This window comes from Mus caroli, unplaced genomic scaffold, assembly GCF_978045245.1.
Source record: "Mus caroli unplaced genomic scaffold, Mus_caroli_1 scaffold_2, whole genome shotgun sequence".
Lineage (NCBI taxonomy): Eukaryota > Metazoa > Chordata > Mammalia > Rodentia > Muridae > Mus > Mus caroli.
In genome coordinates, this window is record NW_028227257.1 from 57,968,977 (window position 1) to 57,990,803 (window position 21,827).

At 52.2% G+C, this 21,827-nt stretch overlaps 2 protein-coding genes across 3 annotated transcripts; one reads left to right on the forward strand and one right to left on the reverse strand.

The window, feature by feature from the left end:
- Window positions 1-170: 170 nt before the first annotated feature.
- On the reverse strand, window positions 171-3,537 carry Duoxa2 (dual oxidase maturation factor 2). Its single transcript, XM_021155836.2, has 6 exons — window positions 3,391-3,537; window positions 2,359-2,416; window positions 1,869-2,003; window positions 1,171-1,384; window positions 693-907; window positions 171-364 (listed from the first exon to the last, which is right to left on the reverse strand). Exons 1-6 carry the CDS (start codon window positions 3,535-3,537, stop codon window positions 171-173), a joined length of 963 nt encoding a protein of 320 aa, XP_021011495.1.
- Window positions 3,538-4,432: 895 nt separating this feature from the next.
- Window positions 4,433-21,566, forward strand: Duox2 (dual oxidase 2). 2 transcript variants are annotated; one of them, XM_021155771.3, is made up of 33 exons: window positions 4,433-4,502; window positions 4,786-4,875; window positions 5,058-5,222; window positions 5,738-5,925; window positions 6,087-6,288; window positions 6,443-6,609; window positions 7,235-7,295; window positions 7,408-7,504; window positions 7,914-8,004; window positions 8,470-8,572; window positions 9,104-9,267; window positions 9,803-9,978; window positions 10,200-10,318; window positions 10,631-10,768; window positions 11,026-11,139; window positions 11,310-11,512; window positions 11,795-11,980; window positions 12,885-13,110; window positions 13,193-13,286; window positions 14,791-14,978; window positions 15,438-15,507; window positions 15,885-15,968; window positions 16,667-16,845; window positions 17,007-17,237; window positions 17,313-17,412; window positions 18,082-18,131; window positions 18,407-18,534; window positions 18,772-18,925; window positions 20,050-20,282; window positions 20,473-20,631; window positions 20,934-21,089; window positions 21,184-21,312; window positions 21,444-21,566. In XM_021155771.3, exons 1-33 carry the CDS (start codon window positions 4,433-4,435, stop codon window positions 21,564-21,566), a joined length of 4,638 nt encoding a protein of 1,545 aa, XP_021011430.1. The 2 variants fall into 2 exon arrangements, with proteins under 2 accessions (XP_021011430.1, XP_021011431.1); XM_021155772.1 differs by lacking the exon at window positions 15,885-15,968.
- Window positions 21,567-21,827: the final 261 nt, after the last annotated feature.

Genomic DNA, 21,827 nt, shown 5'->3' on the forward strand with positions numbered 1-21,827 from the left:
TCTCCTGAGAAATCCATTCTCTAGAGCAAAGGCACATCGGGGTGCCCCCTTGTCGTCCCGTAGGGACAAGCAGTTCGCCAGATTCAACTATGCTCCTGGCACGCGCTCTTAACACAGTCTTCAGGTTTATGGGGTCCCAAGGAGGGGTAGAAATCCGGAGTCCGTTCTCTTCACAGGAGAGTGGTAATATTTAAGTCTGGAGTCTTCAACTGTTCGTGTTGCGGGTTGTTGAGGATGAGAGGTGAGTTTCCTTTAGCCTGATTGCTACAGTCTTTGACACTTAGATCCAGAAAGGAGCGAAGGGCGCCGGGCCGAGTGTAGTGGAGAATCACCACCGCCCCTCCGAGGAGGAGGCTCAGGATGCCTGCACCGGAGGGAGGAAAGACAGAGGGACTCAGGGATGCAGGCGCTCCTTGCCAGGATTTGGAGCCCATCCCTGGAATTTCCTACACACACAACCCTCAGAAAGAACTGACATGTATTTCACGATGCACGAGTTCTCATGCAAACCGGGGCAAGATACTGAACCCTTCCGAACTAGCCCTTCTCAACCGTAAAATAACAGTGTCTGCCCACCTTCTGCCTGCTACGGAGACGAACATATTAAATAAGAGAACCCATTCTGTAAACCGGAGAGCGCCCATCCCATACACACCCGGGTCACCACCAGGTAAGCATCCGTCGGTACTCACCGGTGGCCAGCGTGAGCCAAAAGGAGGCGCCGTAGTAAGGCGTGAGGACTGCGGAGCCCAGGCGGAAGTGGCAGAGCGGCACGCTGGAAATCGAGGCGAAGGCGAAGACACCGAAGAGCGTGAAGGCACCGGTGGTGAGCAGAGCCAGGCCTCCGTAGAGCGGGGCGGGCATGGAGAGCAGCGCATTGGCGATGATCCAGAAGCAGAATGCCACCCTGCGAGAGACCAAGGCAGCGCTCTGTGAGCGGGAGTTCCCTGACGGGGACTGCTGGAGGTGTAGAGGAACCCCCCACCCCCGAGATCTGGGTCCTGAGCCTCCTCCCAGCCCCTCGGCCTCCCCCCTCCTATAGCTGGAACGCGAATTCCCATGGGTTTTGCAGATTGCCAGCCGATGCTGCCTGCGAGGCTGCAGTTCCAGCTCCGGAGACCAAGCTCTCCAGATCACATGCACCCTGCCCCATCCCCATCCCTGGCTCACCACAGTGTTGCCGCGGCATAGTGACCGGCCAAGTGATATTGGTGGTACAGCCCGCAAGGACTGCTCGGTGTGAATTTCTCTGCCAGGTATAGCACTGGGTCCGGCAGTCCCTTCTCCAAGGCATGGACATACTCTTTGGTGTAATCTTCGTTCAGACGCCAAGTGAAACGCTCATTGTAGTCAATGGTCTCGTTCAGCTGCTGCCTCGGTGTTCCTGCGGGAAGCCATGGGGGTCAAGGCACCTGTGCAAGGCCAGGGACCCGGAAACTAAAGAGTTTCAGTTAGGGAACTAAGGGTGGGGCGACTGTCAGGAAAGAGAAAGGCTAGGTAGTAGTACCGGGAAACGCAAAGTTAAATCGAAGGCTTTCTGAACCCGAGGGATGTGAAAGGGCCCTCTATCTAACACAGTGGCTCTCAACCTTCCTAATACCGTGACCCTTTAATACAGTTCCTCATGGTGTGGTGACCCCCAACTATAAAATTATTTTTGTTGCTACTTCCTAACTGTAATTTCGTTACTGCTAGAAATCCTAATGTGAAGGTCTACGTCTTCTGATGGTCTTAGATAACACCTGTAAAACAGTGGTAGGGATCGCGACCCACAGGTTGAGAACCATGCCGCTCCGTTCCTAACCACAGGATCTCCTGCCTCCCCCCCCCAACCCCACCAAGAGCCCACTTTGCCCCAACCTCCTTACCTCTGAGTGTAATATTAACGCCCGCCAGCCCCACGTGCAGACCAACATGGACTTGAACACGAGATGGACTGAAGGCTTTGTAGGATGTATTGGTCCACACTCTCCCCACGAACCAGTCTCCACTGAAATGCACAGCTAGGGGGAGATGCACACAGTGACATGTGGGTGATGGTGGAAGTGGGGAGACGGAAACTAGAGGCTTGGTGATGGGAACGGGAAGATGAAAGTCTAGAAGCCTGGTGTAATAACATAGTAAGGACAGAACAGTGAGCAAGTACAGTGGCTGAGGCAGGGGGATACCTGGGCAAATAAGCACTTCTCAAGGTCAGCCTGGGCTACTTAGTGAGAGACTGTCTCAAAACAAATGGAGAACAGATAAGGGTGCTAGAAATAGGTGCGAAGTAGAAGAGGGGCGGCAAAGCTCCTAGATTCTCAGTGCCTCTCCTTCCTTACTCCACACCCCCTCCCCCAAGTTACCCAGTTCACTCACCCACAATTTCAGCACCTATGAACAGGCTAAGGAGGACTCTCACCAACCAGAACCAGCGCTGTAGGAAAAGATACACACTGGATCAAGCTTGGGTACCACCCAGCCCATCCTCAAGGCCTCCCTTGACCCCACTCCACTTCATTTCTGACCTCTTGGAGATGATGCTTTCCCTTCAAGTTCCTCTATGCCAATGATGTTTCTGGTATTTTCTGGGCATGTGTTTCCCTGGCCATTTTCCCTCGCTTACTTTCAGGTCTACCTCGCCTGGCAGTCTCTGACTACCTTTATACCCCCAGCTGTCTGGCGCCAGCTCTCCGCCTCTAATTCAATCACTGCTTGGTGAGACTCAGTGAATTCACAAGTGCCACGCAGACAGGGGTCACCTCTCCCAGAAGAGGGAGGCCCCAGGGCCTCGTAGTCAATTAAAAGAGAGGGACTGCGGATTTTTCTAGACCTGCCAGTTCCTCCGAACCAACAAAGATCAACAGGAAAAGGTTTTCTCAGACTTATAACAATGTAGTTCAGGACCTGGAGGCTGGGAGTGTGGAAATTTCTCTTGCTTGCTACACGTTTGAATCCTCTGTGAAACTCTCTTGAGTCTTTAACTCAACACAGTAAGAAAAGCACAGAAGTCCCCATTCTCTTGATCATGGTCCAAAGCACAGAACAGAGGGGCTAAGGCATTTAGAGACCAGAGATGTGTGTGTGTGGGGGGGGTGAGGGGGTCCTGGCCACACCCGAAGCCTAAACTTAATCCCAAATATACTGGGCTGATTCCCACTGCTGCTGCAACTTCCAAAAGAAGGCAGCTGGAGTCTCTTCCCGGGATGTCCTGGACCAAGGAACCTCTTCCTCGGAAGAGTCTCTTACTGCACCAGACTTATAAATTTGCATCTGCTGATCCTCGGAGAATCTTCCTTAGTCTCTTCTGTCCTGAGTCTCCAAAAAAACTCTCTCCATATCGCACTCTTACCCCCACGAAATGGGCTTCTTCTAGAATCCCTCTAAGGAGAGCTTTGAGTACCCCCTTACCGAGTGCCCACGGATTCCAGGCAAGATGAACAGGAAGCTAGCAGCCAAAGACAAGAACACCAGGATAACAATGAGCAGCGGTACGCTGAAGCTGACGGCATGCCTAGGCTGGGGGTAAAAGGGTAACACTCCGTCCCACGCAGTCATCCTGCAAGAAGTTCGAGAACTGTTCGCAGGCAGCGAGCTGGGATGAGTGATAAAAAGTCCGAGCCCTGCGGCTCTCCTAAGAAGCGCAGAGGCGTGATATCCCGAAACTCTTTCCTGGCCCTGCGACTTCACGCAGTGTTCACCAAGAAACGCAGACCCCCTCCTTTTATAGGAGCGTGGGCAGCAAGCAGGGGCGTTGTCCAAACCAGGTAGCAGGGTCCTGTCTGGATGAGGTCATGCAAACGAAGGGGCGGGGACATGCAAATAACGGAAATCCTGTCCTTAACTCGACCGCAAACCTCTGATTCACACACTCACACCTGCCAGCCGTGGCGCAAGCCGACACCTGCGAGGCAGGACGAAGAGCGAAGGGTGAACGGGCATCCAGGAAGGGTGAAGATTCTCGGAGCTGCCGGCGCGAAGAGTGCGGCCGGGGAGCGGAGCAAGGAAACAAAATCTCCAAGAGCACTGAAGACTGTTGAACCGGACCGGAACCTTACACCAGAGGTTGGGTCTCCTAGCTCCTCTCTCCCCTTTGAACGCACATTCACCCTAGATGAGGATGAGGTTGGCTGCGGGTCCCTAGCTCTCAGTTCATTAGCCTCTCTCCCTTTTCTATCCCCCTCCTGGAGAAGCAGTACGTGGGAAATTGGGCTGAGAGGACTAGGTTTTAGAACAAACCCCCGGAGACAGTCCCGCTGTACTCCTGCCTAGGATGTTCATGTGCTTGAAATCAGCATCAGACAGGGTTAGGGTGGCGGGACGGTTTTAATACCAGAAAGCGCGTCGTGAAGATGTGGGACCTGAGTAATACCTCTCTGCTCCTCTCCCAGTACCAGCCGTGGGAGTGTGTGCTCTTCACACACTACCTCCCACCGCCGGGATCAAGGGCAGCATGCTTCTAACAAGTCCCAAGACTCTAGTTCTCCTGGGCGCTCTGCTGACTGGACCCCTGGGCCCAGCAGGTACGTAGTAGGGGCCTCTTGCTGAAGGGGCTAGCCAGTGTCCCACAGGAGTGTGAAAAGAGAGGGGAGGGCAGATGGCGCCTGGAAGCTGGAGGGGTTGAGCCATCTCTTATTGAGCTAATGAGATGGAAGACTTCTGACCGCCTCGGCCCAGCGGCCAAAGGATTGGAGATAGCGTTCATTGGCAGGAGTTAGCCAGCTGAGGAAGGAGTCTAAAGCCCATCGGGTCATGCAGGGGATTCTGGAAGGTTAATGTTAAGCGGGAGGCTTTCTGCTCCCACAGGTGGCCAGGACGCACCCTCACTGTCCTGGGAAGTGCAGCGCTACGACGGCTGGTTTAATAATCTGAAGTACCACCAGCGCGGTGCGGCTGGTAAGCCCCGGGCTCTGTAGGGAGGGCGTGCAGTTGGAGTGTGGGGAGAGGAGTCTGGGCGGCCGGCGGGATTGCATTCTCACCACATTCTTACGCATTCCTGGGGGTAGGAAATGGGAGGGGGCATGTGGGGCTTCTTGGGGACCCAGAGCGTTGATCCAGATCAACTCTCTGCGCTCCAGGCTCCCGGCTGCGTCGCCTAATACCGGCTAATTATGCTGACGGTGTTTATCAGGCTCTGGAAGAGCCGCTACTGCCCAACCCTCGCCGGCTAAGCGATGCTGTCGCTAAGGGCAAAGCAGGGCTGCCCTCGGTCCACAACCGCACAGTGCTGGGGGTCTTCTTTGGTGAGTATAGGAACAGGAAACCAGGGTGGATATGGAGCTTGCTGAGTGTCCAGGGAAAGGACCACCGCAACTTGCAGAAAAAAGAACTTTCCAAGAAGTGCTTCTGTTATCATCTTTGAGGGCTTGGGTGTGATGCGGGGATCTTTCTCTTACTTACACTTTACTTCAAACCAACAAGTACATTGGGTCCCCACTAGAACTCTCAGAAACTTATGCCCTGACCATTGCTCTCCTCGACTCTAATGACTGCCACACAGAGGTGAAGGGAGCTTGTTTTTCAAATCGTATCCGCCCCCCCCCAACTCCCCGGCCCCCGAAACGATATTGGCATGTTCACAAGGGGATGCTACGTTTTGTTTGCATATTAGAAGATCAAGTCTGGCTGGGGGTTAAGCTGAAGAGACAGCGTTGAAGCTTGTGCTCTGACCTCTGTGCCCTGATAATTCAGAGGCTTTTCTGGTCCTAAGGAGAGTGGGACCTGGTGATTTACCCACCACTTTGCTCTCTTAACCCAGGCTACCACGTGCTCTCAGACCTGGTGAGTGTGGAAACACCAGGCTGCCCCGCAGAATTCCTCAACATTTACATCCCGCATGGGGACCCAGTGTTCGACCCTGACAAGCGCGGGAACGTGGTGCTGCCCTTTCAAAGGAGCCGCTGGGACCGCAACACCGGACAGAGCCCCAGCAACCCCCGGGACCAGGTGAGGCCAGGCAGCCAAAGGCAGGAGGGCAGAGAGGCGGGAAGGGATCTGAGGCTGGATCCGCTGGAGGCCTGGGATCTGGCTGGGAAGACCAGACACGGTGAGGCTCTCCCCACCAGCAAGGACCTGCCTGGTCCTCCTGACTCTGCTCATCCCTGCAGAGCAACCAGGTGACCGGCTGGCTAGATGGCAGTGCCATCTATGGTTCCTCTCATTCCTGGAGTGACACTCTGAGGAGCTTCTCTGGAGGACAGCTGGCTTCTGGGCCTGACCCTGCTTTCCCGCGGAACTCCCAGAGCTCTCTGCTCATGTGGATGGCGCCGGACCCCTCCACGGGGCGGGGAGGGCCACAAGGGGTGTATGGTGAGGCTGCGGGGTCCTGGCAGGAGGGGTAGGGTTAGAGGCACCAGGCTGCTTGGGGGCCCTATACTGGAGAAGGGGCAACTGCCTGTGGGTCTGGGCTCCCCTGACTCAAGCTGCTGTCCATCTCCTGTCCTGCTTCCCCACATGGATGCAGCTTTCGGGGCCCAGCGCGGGAACAGGGAGCCCTTTCTGCAGGCACTGGGCTTGTTGTGGTTTCGCTACCACAACCTGTGTGCCAGGAAGCTGGCGCAGGAGCACCCGCACTGGGGGGATGAGGAGCTGTTCCAGCATGCTCGCAAGAAGGTCATTGCCACCTACCAGGTGAGTCGTGCCGCCTGCCTGGAGTCCACCTGTGTGTAGGGTCCAGAGAGACTCTGCACCCCCAACCAAGCTTCCGGGGTCCTGAACAATGCCTCTTCCCAATATACTCTTTTCTAGGAGGGCTCTTCTTCAGGGAGAGGTGATGTGTAGGGGAAACTACTGTACATTTTAGAGAGGAAACCCTTTATTTATGCCAGATAATTTGGGATTTGATCATTATTTAACATCTCTCTCAATAAATTATCTCTCCTCAATAAATTCTTTGAAGCATCTAGCACTTGATGCTGTTGGGTTTTTTATGCTCTTTCTCCCATGATGTGCCCAAGGTCCAGGGAGACTCGGCTTCCCCAGGAAAGCTTTTCCAGTCCTGGATAGCGCCCCTCCACTCCCTAATTGCGGCCCTTATTCCTAGAAGGGCTAATGCGAATACACACACACATACACACACACACACACACACAGAGAACCCCTGTGAATGTTTACATGAGTGATTTTGCTTGTGATTATAATTTAATTGCCTGCCCCTCCTTTCCCTACAACTAGCCTTCCCTGGTCCTCATCTCTGCACCCAAGTCTTCCTTCATCAAAGGCTCAGTCCAACCTCTCCTCCCTTTCTAACCCTCAGAACATTGCTCTATACCAATGGCTGCCCAGCTTCCTGCAGAAAACTCCTCCAGAGTATTCAGGTAATGAGGAGGGGTTGTGGAAGGTGGGGAGACCTAAGTGGAAGATCCACAGACAGAAGACAGCTGGATTGTGTGATGCTGGGGTGTGAGGTAAGGCACTGTCTTGATACAGGGTACCGCCCTTCCATGGACCCCAGCATCTCCCCGGAGTTTGTGGTGGCCTCTGAGCAGTTCCTCTCTACTATGGTGCCCCCTGGGGTCTACATGAGGTAAGCGAAGGGCAGCTGGTTGGAGCTGTATAGAATTGGAGGTGGGGGGGGGGATGAGTGGGCTTGGAGCTAGGGGGCTTGCATCCCTCCACAGTTTCATTCAGAAGAGAAGCAGAATTGTTGAGGGGATGCTGAAGCAGGATCCTGGGGTGGGAAGTTTGGGATCCATAGGAAATCTTCCAGCTCTAATAGAAGAATTTTGGTTGCTGAGTGTGGGGTGTGTCTGGCAGCTGGGGCGCCTTCTGACCTCCCACCATAGAGATCACTCTATCTGTAAATCCAAGCCAATGTTCAAGAAAACTCATAAGTCATCCTTCACTCTTGTCCAGCCCAGAGAAATGTTCACCTCACACACCACCTTAGTTTCCGCCCCCAATTCCCTCATTGTATTTTTGTCACCCTATTTCAGAAACTCCAGCTGTCATTTCCGGAAATTCCCGAAGGAAGGTTCGGACAGCTCTCCAGCTCTCAGAGTCTGCAACAGCTACTGGATTCGGGAGGTGAGTGTGAGATCGGGGTCAGAGAGTGGAGGTGGAGTCAAATTCGCATAGCATAAATGCTTGGAAAAGTAGCAGTTTGGCTCTTGAGCAGCAGTGTAGCGAGTAAAAGGCAGAGAAAATTATCTGGGGAGAATTGTTCAATAGGGCTGGAAATGCCTGGGCATGGGCGATGTGCATGCTGTCCTAGCTCTTCAGAAGCTCAGGCAGGACTACTGCTGGATACCAGGTGCTCACACAATCTACCAAGATAGAGAGGGAAGGAAAGGAAGTGGAAGAAGGCTAGGGAGAAGGGAGGTGCAGAGGAAAGGGAAGGGGAGAAGAGGTGTGAGAGACAATGAGAGAGAGATCAAGCAAGAGAGAGAGAGAGAATATGAATGTTGGTCTGAGAGTGAGTGGGGGGCCTGTTTTCCCCAGGGGCTACTGGTGGTCCAGGGTCAAAATCTTGAGTGTAGTGTTTACTTCCAGAACCCCAATCTGAAGACTGCTCAAGATGTGGATCAGCTGCTGCTGGGAATGGCTTCCCAGATCTCAGAGCTGGAGGACCGGATAGTGATTGAAGACCTGAGAGGTGAGCTCAGAGGGTGGGGTGTGAGAGCCTGGAGTCTGAGGCTCCTTCTGAGTTAGTCAACAAGCAGCCCTGGGGTGCCCATGATACAGACACACAGAGCTACACCCTCAGACTTCAAATAAATGTCAGAAGAAATTGAAATTTGAGCTCCCCGTCTCAATTATAGTTTTGTGTTTGTGTTACTTTTATTTTGACTATGCCCGAATATGGTGGGCTTGGGGGTGGTAGAGCAATTGAACACCCTCTCTGGTGTTTACTTAGGTCTTAAGGGTTCTCATCCAGTCCTGTTTTAAAGTTGGGACACGAAGAAAAGGGAATTTCTGTCTGGTATCAAGAATTATCTTGAGTCTTAGAAAAAGTGCCCCTGACCACACGTGGTGACATGGGCTCCACAGCCAACAAGGTCGCTGATGTCATGTAGAGGAGTGCTGGGGTCTGGGACTGAGGCTGAGGAGAGCTCGAGACAGCTGGGTGTAAGGCTGCAATGCATGGGGATTGGGATAACTGACTCAAAGTCTGGTCTCTTTTCAGATTACTGGCCTGGCCCAGAGAGATTCTCTCGCACAGACTACGTGGCTAGCAGTATCCAGCGTGGCCGAGATATGGGGCTGCCCAGTTATAGCCAGGCTCTGCTGGCCTTGGGACTGGAGCCTCCTAAGAACTGGAGTGCTCTCAACCCCCAAGTAGAACCCCAGGTTAATATAAATAATAATAATAATACAATATTAATGACAGTTGGGGGGGGGAGATGGTTCAGTTGGTAACATGCTTGTCACACAAGCATGGGGACCTGAGTTTGAATATTCAGCACCTACATAAAAGTCTGAGATGTTTTGGGGATCCCAGTTCTAGGGAGGCAGAGATAGGAGGACTCCTGACCCTTACTAGACAGCCAATCCAACCCAGCCAAAACAGTGATACCCAGGTTTAGGGAGAGACTCTGTTTCAAAGACTATGGTAGAGAGTGATTAAGAAGACTCCCTGTGTCACCCAGTGGCATCTACATGCACACATATTCATGTACAGAAACATGTACCCCCACACACATATACACACAAGATAATGGCAGCCAAAATTTTCGATGGCAGTGCTGTTCCAAATATCTCTACACAGATGAACTCACTCGATCTGCATAAGAATTTATGCGGTTGTTACTGTCCGTGTGCAGATTTACTGAGGACTTTGTGGGTGAGGTCACGTGCACTTTTGTTACTTTCCATGATGCTCCAGGTGCTGGAGGCCACAGCTGCTCTGTACAACCAGGACCTGTCCCAGTTGGAACTACTCCTGGGTGGACTCCTGGAGAGCCACGGGGACCCTGGACCTCTATTCAGCAACATCATTCTTGACCAGTTTGTGAGGCTCAGGGATGGTGATCGCTACTGGTTTGAGAACACTAGGAATGGGTAAGGCCTGGCTGGGCCCTGCTTCTGACTTCAACTTAGCGCGGGGCTCCAGACTCTCTGTCCAACCTTAGACAGCCTCCACAGGTCTTGATGCCAGGGTCCTACCACACTCTCATCCACTCCAGTCTCTTTCTTCACATGAATCGTTGGGCCTGAGGTCACTGGAGGACTGAAATCCCCTTCCTATCCCAGCAATGGCCTCCCCCCCCCCCCCCATTTAGGCTGTTCTCCAAAGAGGAGATTGCAGAAATCAGAAACACCACCTTGCGGGATGTACTGGTAGCTGTCTCCAATGTGGACCCCAGTGCCTTGCAACCCAACGTTTTCTTCTGGCAGGAAGGTGAATATCCAGGGAGAGCCAACAAGCAATCGTATGGGGGCAGAGTCATCTGTGCTGTGTCATGGGCTTTTTGTGTTGGGCTGCCTTCCATGCAGCTATGGTCTGGGCCTGCCCAAGAGCTATACCTAGCAATCGGGCAGGGTGGATGCTGAGACATGAGATATGGAGGAGGTCTTTTGAGAGGAACAAGTTCTAGAGGGGTAGGTTTGAGAACGGGAGAAGATATTTGGTCCTTCCTAAGACGGCGGAAGAGGCTTACCCAAAGAGTAAGGACTCTTGGACTCAGACGTCTGTGACTTACTTATCCCGCAGGTGCACCCTGCCCACAGCCTCGGCAACTCACAACGGACGGCTTGCCCCAGTGTGCGCCTGTTACTGTGATTGACTACTTTGAGGGCAGTGGTGCTGGCTATGGTGTCACACTTGTAGCTGTCTGCTGCTTTCCATTAGGTAAGCACTTTAGCTCTCCCTACCTCTTTTCTGACCTCCCCATCTTCACAGACTGGCCCAGTCCATTCCTCCTCCCACCCCACCCCACTGCCCTCCACCACCCCACTACAAGCTGGTTTTCAGGGCTAGCTGCTTTGTATAGCTTGATCCAGGCTCAGGAAGCTCCTGGGTAGCTAAGGAGCTCAACCTGTAGGCTCCCTAGAAGCTATGAGCAAGGATTCTCTTCCTTCTCACTAGTCTCCTCTGGTCCCCTTCAGTGAGTCTGATTGTCGCTGGGGTGGTGGCTCATTTCCGGAACCGAGAACGCAAGATGCTACTAAAGAAAGGCAAAGAGAGTCTGAAGAAACAACCAGTCAGTGATGGGGTACCAGGTAAGAAGTCTGAGGACCATGGGGAGGGGATGGGAGCCAGGGCCTAGGGAGAAGAAACATGTTACAGAGTGGGATGGAAGCCAGACTCACTAGAACTGCATGCTCAGATCAGAGAATCACATGGGCTCAAAGGCCTCTGCTGAGTCACCACACAATTGTCCTTTCCTCAGCAATGGAGTGGCCAGGCCCCAAGGAGAAGAGCTATCCAGTCACTCTCCAGCTGCTTCCAGACAGAAGTCTACAGGTCCTTGACAAACGGTTCACCGTGCTCCGGACCATCCAACTGCAGCCCCCACAGCAGGTTAACCTCATCCTGTCCAGCAACGGTGGACGCCGCACCCTGCTGCTCAAGATCCCCAAGGAGTATGACCTGGTACAGCTCATCCTGCCTCCCTCTGTGGGCTGTTTTCATATGTATCCCCTCTCATAGTCGAGTCTTCTCAGCTACAGGGTTTACCCGTGAAGGCTGATGCTGGAGAAAGAGGCTCCTTTCAGGAGCTTTCTGACTTACTTGACCCCCTGAGGTCACTCTCTGACCACAGCTTGGATGGTCACAGAAAAGACTTCTCTTATTCCCTCATCCTGAGGTCCTTTGAAGCAGGACTAGATCAGAAAAGCCAGCTCCAGACATGATGAGGCTTTTTCTCCAACCTAGGTGCTGATGTTTAACTCTGAAGAGGACCGGGGTGCCTTCGTGCGGCTGTTGCAAGACCTCTGTATCTGCTGCACTCCCGGCCTCCACATAGCTGAGGTGGATGAGAAGGAGCTATTGAGAAAGGCCGTGACCAAGCAGCAACGGGCAGGCATCTTGGAGATCTTCTTCAGACAGCTTTTTGCTCAGGTGCCATGAGTCATGCCTGACACAGGGGATGGAGCCAACCTGAGCTGGACGAGTTCTTGCGGGTGAATTAAGATTTCACACCGTAGGCTAGAGACAGACAGTCTTGGCTGGATCCTTAGGCAATTCATGTATTCCTGTCTCTGTATTCCTCACCTCACCATCTAATGATCAGTGACTAAAGCTGTGTCCACTGCATTGCTGAGGGGGGGTCGGTGAGGTCATCTGTGCGATGGATTCTCTAATGGTACCTCTGGATCAGCAGCATCAGCTGACTTGGAAACGTATTAGAAACTGGTTCTCGGGATCTTCCCCCAACAGATTGAATGAGGAGCTCTGGGGGTGATACCCAGAAAGCTTCATTTTAACAAATCTTTCTAGGTGATGCTGATACAGACTTGGGTTTGAAAAATCACCATTTTATAGACAGTGTTTAGCCTAAGTACTTGGTACATTGTGGGCATAACAAATAGTCGTGATGTGTTAGTTTTAAATTATCTGTACACTGATAGAAGGCAGATTCTAGGCACAAGGCAGTACTATCTGAATTAGCATGAGTATATCGGCTCAACTCTGTTTGTCATGCTATAGCCAATATCCACTGCCTCTGGAACAGGCTCTTTCTCTTTTCATCCCCCAACTTTGCTCCCTGCATCTTACTTTCCCCTTTTCTCCCCATCAGTATTATCCTTGCTGGATGGAGCATAGGTCCAGAGAGAAGCAGAAAGCATGTAAAGATTCAGTTGACCCCTCCTATAGGAGAGTAGAGACCCCAATCTGTATATTTAGGAGTGGGTTTTCTGAACTGCACACAGGGGAGACATGAAGTCATTGAACTGCTTCCATCCCAGCTAGGTCAGCTAGGCCTGATCTCCTTCTCTCCCTCTCTGTGACTGCCCAAGTGCAGGTGCTGGACATCAACCAGGCTGATGCAGGAACTCTGCCCCTGAACTCATCCCAGCAAGTGCGTGAGGCTCTGACCTGTGAGCTGAGCAGAGCTGAGTTTGCTGACTCCCTAGGCCTCAAGCCCCAGGACATGTTTGTGGAGTCCATGTTTTCTCTGGCTGACAAGGATGGCAATGGCTACATATCCTTCCGGGAGTTCCTGGACATCCTGGTGGTCTTCATGAAAGGTGGGGGTGGGGACTAGCAGAGCATCTGAGGAACCAGGAGTTTGTTAGCAAGGAGGTGACCTATATCCTCTTTCTCCCTCAGGCTCCTCAGAGGATAAGTCCCGCCTGATGTTTACCATGTATGACCTGGATGGAAATGGCTTCCTCTCCAAGGACGAGTTCTTCACCATGATGCGGTACAGGCTGGGCCTTCCCAATCCTGGAGTACCTTAATGTTTTAAACACGAAAGCAATTCAGCTCAGAGGAGGGCAGGCAGGGTGGCTGAGTGGCCATCCATGTTGAATGGTACACACTATATCCTGAATTCTCAAGACATCCAACTTCAAAACATCACCCTGGCATGTCTCTGCCTTTAACAGGGTCCATAGCCACACTATCAAAAACTACCAGAAACATTGCTCTAGTTTTAAAATGTCAATAAAGACCAGTCGTGAGCACCCTCAACCCCTCATTCCCAAGGACAGAGCCTCAAGCACCACGAGTCATACCTCTTCACTCCTTCTTAAATCTGCTTTTTTTTTTCATGCTGAGATTAACATGTAGGCATTTGGTACATAGTCCACTGAAAAAGACAAAGAGAAGTATATGAGGGTAAATAGACAGAGCACAGCAGCCCAGGTTCTTTTAAAGTGTCTTTGTGCCTTCTTCCCATTGCTCTTAACATTCCCTTTCCCTGACAATCCCAACCCAGACCACTTCCTCCTCTTCCTCTTCTTTAGAGACTTTGCTTACTTATTTCTATTTTATGTGCATTGGTATTTTGCCTGCATATATGTCTGTGTGGGGGTGTCAGATCCCCTGGAACTGGAATTACAAACAGTTGTGAGCTGCCATGTAGGTGCTGGGAACTAAACCTGGGTCTTCTGGAAGAACAGCCAGTACTCTTAACCCCTGAGCCACTTTCCAGTCCTAACATAGACTTCTAAAACAGTAAAAATGACTACAGCCTGTATCTCATCAGCATGTCACTGCAGTTCTGTCCTGGCTACATTTAGGAAATCCAAGAGGAGGGAGGAGGTCCCATTAGCAATGGCAGCTCCCAGTTTTTTCAGTCTATAATAAAATGTGTGCGTCTTGCTTTGCCCCAGTGGTATGATGCTTTTTAGCATGGTGATGGTGCTTGCTTGGCCTTGCACACACACTTGTCTTTGTCCCCGTGCACAACGTAAGAAGAGTTGCTGCTGCGGCTGTCACCGTGGGTGCCACCAGACTTGGGCCTGAGCGGGTCCTCCATATGCCCTAGGGTATTGGCATAAGGAGGCAGCCTCCATTTTAGCCACTCCTCTCCCACACTCGAGTGTCCTCTTTGGATGGTGAAAGTAGAATCTCAAAGGTGGATGGGTGTGGGTGGGCTTCCACAGAAGAGAGTCAGCAGCGAGCCCATCACAAGAGAGGGCCATGGTGTATCCTGGACCCATCATCGGCAACAAGTCTTAGTCTCTCCCATTTGTTTCCATTTCTTGGGGGAGAGGGGCGGAGGGGGAGACGCACTGCTTTTCTAAGCTGTCAAGATCCTTTGAGCCTGTGGCCATCACCTCACCGGCCTTAGTGTCACCTTTTGGCTGGATGACATCGCTCAGTTTCATTTCCCAGGCTGATGGTGACCACATTAGGTAATCTGGAGACCTGCCCAAGCCTGACCTTGCTGGATGATAGCTACCATTTCTCTACTCTTCTAGGTCCTTCATCGAGATCTCCAACAACTGCCTGTCCAAGGCCCAGCTGGCTGAGGTGGTTGAATCCATGTTCCGGGAGTCAGGCTTCCAGGACAAGGAGGAGCTGACCTGGGAGGACTTCCACTTCATGCTGCGGGACCACGACAGTGATCTCCGATTCACACAGCTCTGTGTCAAAGGTGGAGCTGGAGGTGTGTGAGTGTGGAAGGCGAGGAGTCTTCAAAACAGAGTTTCTGGTAGACATAACACAGGTCTTTTTTTTTTTCCTCTGAGTCCTTGGTGGTTAGTACAGAGCTCAGCATGGATATTCAGAGACGAGTTGTACATTGTGCAAAGTTGCTCACTAAGCCAATGGGCGCACCATGGGCATTGGCTTGGGATGTATCTAGCCAGAGCAGGGGACCTTACTTTCTTTTTCACAAAGGACATGTAGAGTTCTATCTTCCACATGGTAGCCTCTTTCTTCTTTGTGCACACTGTCTGCCCTGGGTATAGGGAGGGAAATGGGGCTGAAGCCCCAGATCTGGACATGACTAAGTCACTATTGAATGCTGAGCAGCCTTTCCAGGGCCCAGGAGGAGAGAACAGTCTCCCATCCCACCCTCTGCCCTTCCAGAGAAGCCAAACTGAGCTCTTGTTCTCTTTTCTAGGCACCAAGGACATCTTTAAACAAAGTGGTGCCTGTCGAGTCTCGTTCATCAGTCGGACTCCTGGGAACAGGTGTGTGTGGGGGGGGGGACGGGGACTGGGTGATGTCTTTGGCAAGATCCATGGAGAGAAACAAAGAAAGGAAGCCAAGCTAGCTGACGGCCACTGAGCAGATGTTTGCCTTGGCAAAGTCAGTGTCAGCCCAAACTCCAGCTGCTTCCTATAGCCTATGTTGTTCAAGAGCTTTGGCTCTCTCCCTACCACTCCAGGCCTGAGGTGCCCTAAGCACAGATAAGCAGATTGTAGCTGCTCATCCTGCTCTGTCCTTTCCTGCTCTTGGGGACCTTCCCTGGACTCCACCCCAACTTTGATATGGCAGTTCTTCTCCTGGCTGCAACAGTCAAAAGAAAACAGGTTCCAGGGCTTGGATTTGTCTGATTTTTTTCCAGTTCCTGCCCCCCAGAAACGGCACTCTCTGACATGGAAACCCCAGAACTGGGAAGTACTGGCCTAAAGAAGAGGTTTGGCAAAAAGTGAGTATCTCCTAGATTCCTGAATTTCCAGGATTCTTGGAGAGAAGTCTCCGGATCTCTGAGCCCTGGCGCACCACCTCAAGTCTCCTTCCATTCGACACACATGATGTGGCACTAGTAGCTCTCCAGGAAACACCTGGACTGCTGTAGCTCCTGGGCCAGGAAACCTGCTGCCTCTTCTCCTGTAGAGTGTACCATCAGGGAGGGACCCACGGCCCTTAGCAGGAGAGACAGGACACTCTGAGAAAGTGGCTCCTTGAGCTTCCCTTGGGGCTGCCCACTAGAGGGCTGGAGCTTCCAGTGACCCAATCTTCACTCAGTCTCTAAACACATCTTCTGGCAAGATGCCTAGCTCACAGCTCCACCACAATGCCATAAGAGGCCTCCTGGCTTCTGCTGCCTTGGGTACAGAAGTAGGCCAGTGTAGAGAGCAAAGGATGGGGGTGCAGAATGAGAGAGACTCAGAGAAAGAGACAGAGACAGAAAGGGAAGAGAAGGTAGACTAGGTGTGGAGAGAGAAAGGGAGTTGTCTGGAACAAGTAAGAAGTGGGGTAAGGGTAGTGGGAGCAGAGGCTGCTTGCCTGCTTTCCACTGTTATGACCCATCCTTCGTGGTTGCTAGATTTTCAATTACGGGTAGTACTGAGGGAAGGCCAAGGAACCCCTTTCTCACCAGTGCCCTGTCTATCTCTACTGCAGGGTAATGGGGCCCTCTCCCCGGCTGTACACGGAGGCACTGCAGGAGAAAAAAGAGAGTGGCTTCCTGGCCCAGAAGTTCAAGCAGTACAAGCGATTTGTGGAAAACTACCGTCGCCACATTGTGTGTGTTACAATCTTCTCAGCCATCTGCATAGGCCTGTTTGCAGACCGTGCCTACTGTAAGAGTGCCAGGTTGTGGGCAGTGGGCAGGGAGCATGCCATATACCTTAGTGGGGAGTGAAGAGTCCTCTGGCTGCCCTTCCCAGAGCCTGGGCATTCTGACTCAGGCTCAGGGTCCTGTCCTGTGTGCAATGCTGAGCTGCCTCAACTCTGGCTCCAGACTATGGCTTTGCCTCACCACCCACGGACATCGAAGAAACCACCTATGTGGGCATCATCCTGTCCCGGGGCACAGCGGCCAGCATCTCCTTCATGTTCTCCTACATCCTGCTCACCATGTGCCGCAACCTCATCACCTTCTTGCGGGAGACCTTCCTCAACCGCTACATCCCCTTTGATGCCGCCGTGGACTTCCATCGCTGGATTGCTATGGCTGCAGTTGTCCTAGCTGGTATGTGGCTTCTGGGTTGGGAGCTGGGAGTGGTGTTGGTCCAGGTTAATCTCTCTGACATGCTGTCTCTTTCAGTTCTGCACAGTGCTGGACATGCAGTCAATGTGTACATTTTCTCAGTCAGTCCCCTCAGCCTGATGGCCTGCGTCTTCCCTAACGTCTTTGTGAATGACGGGTCAGTTCGGGGGAAAGGCACCCCTAGGGTCCTCTGGGTGGGCCTAAGGTTGTAATAGGAAAGAAATAGATGGCAACAGAAGCACAGCTTCTCGGTGCGTGAAGGCATAACGCTGTCCCTCATGGAGAAGCTGTAAGGTGACTGATTCTCCTTCAGGAAGGAAGCTGTCCGTGACTAGCTAGGAAAGGACCTTAGGAGCTGACATCAGAGCCTCTTTCCCATTTGACACATAGTTTATCATCTCAGTTCGATATCCACTCATTGGACAAATATTTATACCGTGTGCTGGGTGTTTTATTTGAGTGCCAGAGAGCAGGGCTATTTCAGATAGGTGCAGTTGTTTAACACTTTTGCTATTTGCTTGATGTTGCTGTGCACAGAACGCAAGTCCCTGCCCTCACTAATTTCACAAAGTAATGGACCAAGTACTCTAGGAGGCAAGCAAGGGCTGACTGCAGGAGGAGAATGTAAGATAGATTAGCAGGAAAAGCTGCCGTGGAGGAGGGGTAGAACCGTGGCAGTGGACACCAGGTTCCTTGGAAGGATCCTGTAGCCATCTTAGTGGAGTCCTAGTGACCTCAGGAGTTGGGGGCAGCATCAGGCTGTGGTGTGGGAGTGACAAACCCCCTTCTGTCTCAGCCAGAGGCTCACTGTGCCTTTACCCCACAGGTCCAAGTCTCCCCCAAAGTACCACTGGTGGTTCTTTGAGACAGTTCCAGGTAGGAAATGGAGCTGTGTGTGGGATCGGAGCACCACAACTGTGTATCTCCTCCTTTTTCTCCTCTTCCTGAATACACACTGGTCTGTAATAGCCATAGGTCCCTTTCTGACAGGCCAATCCCAGCTCCAGCCCCTACAGATATGCTATTCTGGAGCCCTGAGGAAGTAGAGTGGGAGTTGGGGAGAACGGTGTGGGGAGATAGATGTCCTGTTGTCTTTTCAGCTCAGAATGAGTTTCTAAGGATAGCCACTGACCCTGTCCTCCCACCTCCAGGTATGACAGGAGTCCTACTGCTCCTGGTCCTGGCCATCATGTACGTCTTTGCCTCCCACCACTTCCGCCGCCACAGTTTCCGAGGCTTCTGGCTGACCCACCACCTCTATGTTGTGCTTTATGTCCTGGTGAGTACCTCGCCTGGGCAGGGGTGAACCTTGGAGGGGACACTTGGGATGGAAAGGGACAGTAAAGTAGGGAAGATGGAGAATTAGGCCCAAGGACTGTGATTCTGACCTCTGTGACCCCCCACCCTGGGGTCTATGCTGGCCCATCAGAGCCAGTGTCTGGGTGGGCCATGCCTGACAAGGAGGAGCCACTCGGGACCTGGTGGGCGGAGCTATACTAACTGGCCCTGTTTCCAGATCATCATCCACGGCAGCTATGCCCTCATCCAATTACCCAGCTTCCACATCTACTTCCTGGTCCCGGCAATTATCTATGGAGGGGACAAGCTGGTGAGCCTGAGCCGGAAGAAGGTGGAGATCAGTGTGGTGAAGGCGGAGCTGCTGCCTTCAGGTACAAGCCTGATCTGACCCAGGCATGAGAACTAGTCTGCTCTTCAGACACGATGGGGGCTTGTCGGGTTCCCTGACCCCTACCTCTGACAGCCTCTGGAGGAACCCTGAAGATTTTCAGATAGAAATGACACCCCAAGGAGGGCTATGCTTAGTTCCTGGTGAGACTTGCAGACAAGGGGCTAGGGAGGTAACTGAGCAGTTAAGAACACTTTCTGCTCTTTCAAAGGACCTGAGGTCAGTTCCCAGCAGCCATGTCAGGCAGCTCATAACCAGCTCCAGGGAATACAGCACCCTCTTCTGTCCTTCATAGGCACCTGCACTCACGTGTGCATACACCTACACACACACGAACATATATACATGTAATTAAAAATAAAGAAAAAGGCCTGCAGACAGTGAGAAGCGATGCTGGGAAAGAACAGGTGAAAACGACGTTCTAGGGGGAAGAAGGCGTCAGAGTGCAGCCTGGTTCAGAGAGAGGCAAAGAGCCCTGACAGCCAGACTGCTATTGTGTCTGAATTGGCCATGGTGGAGGATTATATCACTACAGAGGGAGGCGGGAGGTGATTTAGGTATCATAATGTCGTCCAATCTCTAGGCTTAACATTGCAGAAAACCCAATTTCATATCAGTTTTGTTTCCATTAAGATTATGTGAAGATAAAGTTAAAGTAGCCTTTCATACTCTCCAAAACTTGTTAACCTCCTTTTTCAACAAATATAAGTAAACCTGAGGCCCAGCTGTTGACAGGCAGTAAACACTATCTAAGATTTGGTAAGATATGTTGCTTGTAAGGCATGCAGATATTTGTGAAAGTTCCCTTTGATAAGCATCTGGGTACCTGAAGAGCCCTTCACCCCATAGGCTGTTATTTCGGCAGTGCTATGAGCCTGCACCGTCTGCAGGATGAAGTGAGAGAGATTGGGACAGAGGTGCCCAACTCTTATGTTACCCAGGAAACCGAGGAGACTCAACTAACTACTCTCAGCCCCAGCATACCGCCTGTCTAGACCATGTGACTGTGTGAGACCCTCTGGGCCTCAGCAGTGTAGAAAGAACAGACACCTCTCAGTTTTCAAGTACAGTTTCTGATCTAGGCTCTTCTCCCACTCTGACCTCTAGGGGTGACCTACTTGCAGTTCCAGAGGCCCAAGACATTTGAGTACAAATCAGGGCAGTGGGTGCGAATCGCCTGCCTGGATCTGGGTACCAATGAGTATCACCCCTTCACGCTGACCTCTGCACCCCATGAGGACACACTCAGCCTGCACATCAGGGCTGTGGGACCTTGGACTACTCGCCTCAGAGAGATCTACTCACCCCCAGTGGGTGGCACCTGTGCCAGATACCCAAAGGTACCGTACCACCCTTGGGCTTGTCCCTGTTCCCTGTACCCTGACACTAGATGCCCCAGTGTCTTCCATGACAAAGCTAGTCTGAAAGAGTACTGAGGTGCGCTGGCCCCTACCTCTGTTACTCTTACCCATTTCTAGCCTCAGAGTCGGGGCAGGGCCTGGCTCATCTCACTTCTCCTTCTCCTGTCAGCTGTACCTCGATGGACCATTTGGAGAGGGCCATCAGGAGTGGCATAAGTTTGAGGTGTCAGTGCTGGTAGGAGGGGGCATTGGAGTCACCCCCTTTGCCTCCATCCTCAAAGACCTGGTCTTCAAATCGTCCATGGGCAGCCAGATGCTCTGTAAAAAGGTGAGCATCCTTTCTCCATTCTGCGTGGGAAATGTGTGGCCCTATAGATCCCTGCCACCACAGAAGTACACTCCTGGCTTCCAACCGTAGGGTCTGTGGGGACCATGACACACAACAGTTCAAATATCAAATCCTGCGTGTGGATAGGAGAGTGGCTGTAAGAATCTCTGCTGGCCTTTGTCCATTGGAGGCTAAGACCAGAACATCGCTCTCAACAGGATATCTGAGGCTTCCTAGCATCTCAGAATGTAGGGAGGGGAGCCAGACCTGATCTGGCCCTGAGCCCCAGTGTGTGTCCTCAGATCTACTTCATCTGGGTGACAAGGACTCAGCGGCAGTTTGAGTGGCTGGCTGACATCATCCGGGAGGTGGAGGAGAATGACCACCAGGACCTGGTGTCTGTGCACATCTACATTACTCAGCTGGCTGAGAAGTTTGACCTCAGGACCACCATGCTGGTAGGTCAGGGCCAGTCAGGCATGGCAGGTGGGCCACTCCCAGGGCCAAGGGTTGTTCCTAGCAATGGCCTTCCTCCCCGATTTCATTCTCCAGTACATCTGTGAGCGGCACTTCCAGAAGGCCCTAAACAGGAGTTTGTTCACGGGCCTGCGCTCCATCACCCACTTTGGTCGCCCTCCCTTTGAGCTCTTCTTCAACTCTCTACAGGAAGTCCATCCACAGGTGGGTCCATCCCCTCCCACCCTAGGACCCTATTTAATTGTCTTATCTTGGTCTGATTATTGTGGTCAGGCTGCAGAAGCTGATCTTCCTGGGTCGTGGGCATCTCAGTACACATATCTCTCCATGGACAGGTACGTAAGATTGGAGTCTTCAGCTGTGGTCCTCCAGGGATGACCAAGAATGTGGAGAAGGCCTGCCAGCTCATCAACAGGCAGGACCGGGCCCACTTTGTGCATCATTATGAGAACTTCTGAGCCTGCTCTCCTTGGTCCCTGTCCTGTCTGCTGTTCTCCTTATTTATTGTTACTGTCACTTGAGACCACAGCCGGGGAACTGGAGCCCCACTCCTAACAGTGCCTATGTTCTGGGCAGGTAGACAAGGCCACTCCAATACCTAGCTTAAGTCACAGTAAGTTATGCGATGTATAGCAAGGAGAGGAAAGCCCCTATTTCTGACAACTGTGGATGGGAACAGAACACTGAGGATCACGTCTGATAGGTCTCTGTTTCTGTTT

Bases quoted from the DNA above. Each gene is read 5' to 3' on its own strand.
- Duox2 (XM_021155771.3), top strand. From the start codon at position 4,433: ATGCTTCTAACAAGTCCCAAGACTCTAGTTCTCCTGGGCGCTCTGCTG. The intron at 5,926-6,086 runs GTGAGGCCAGGC...TCATCCCTGCAG, and splicing joins CCAGCAACCCCCGGGACCAG to AGCAACCAGGTGACCGGCTG. The intron at 13,287-14,790 runs GTACAGGCTGGG...CTACTCTTCTAG, and splicing joins GAGTTCTTCACCATGATGCG to GTCCTTCATCGAGATCTCCA.
- Duoxa2 (XM_021155836.2), bottom strand. From the start codon at position 3,537: ATGACTGCGTGGGACGGAGTGTTACCCTTTTACCCCCAGCCTAGGCAT. The intron at 1,385-1,868 runs GTAAGGAGGTTG...GGCTTCCCGCAG, and splicing joins CGTTAATATTACACTCAGAG to GAACACCGAGGCAGCAGCTG. The intron at 908-1,170 runs GTGAGCCAGGGA...GGTCTCTCGCAG, and splicing joins TATGCCGCGGCAACACTGTG to GGTGGCATTCTGCTTCTGGA.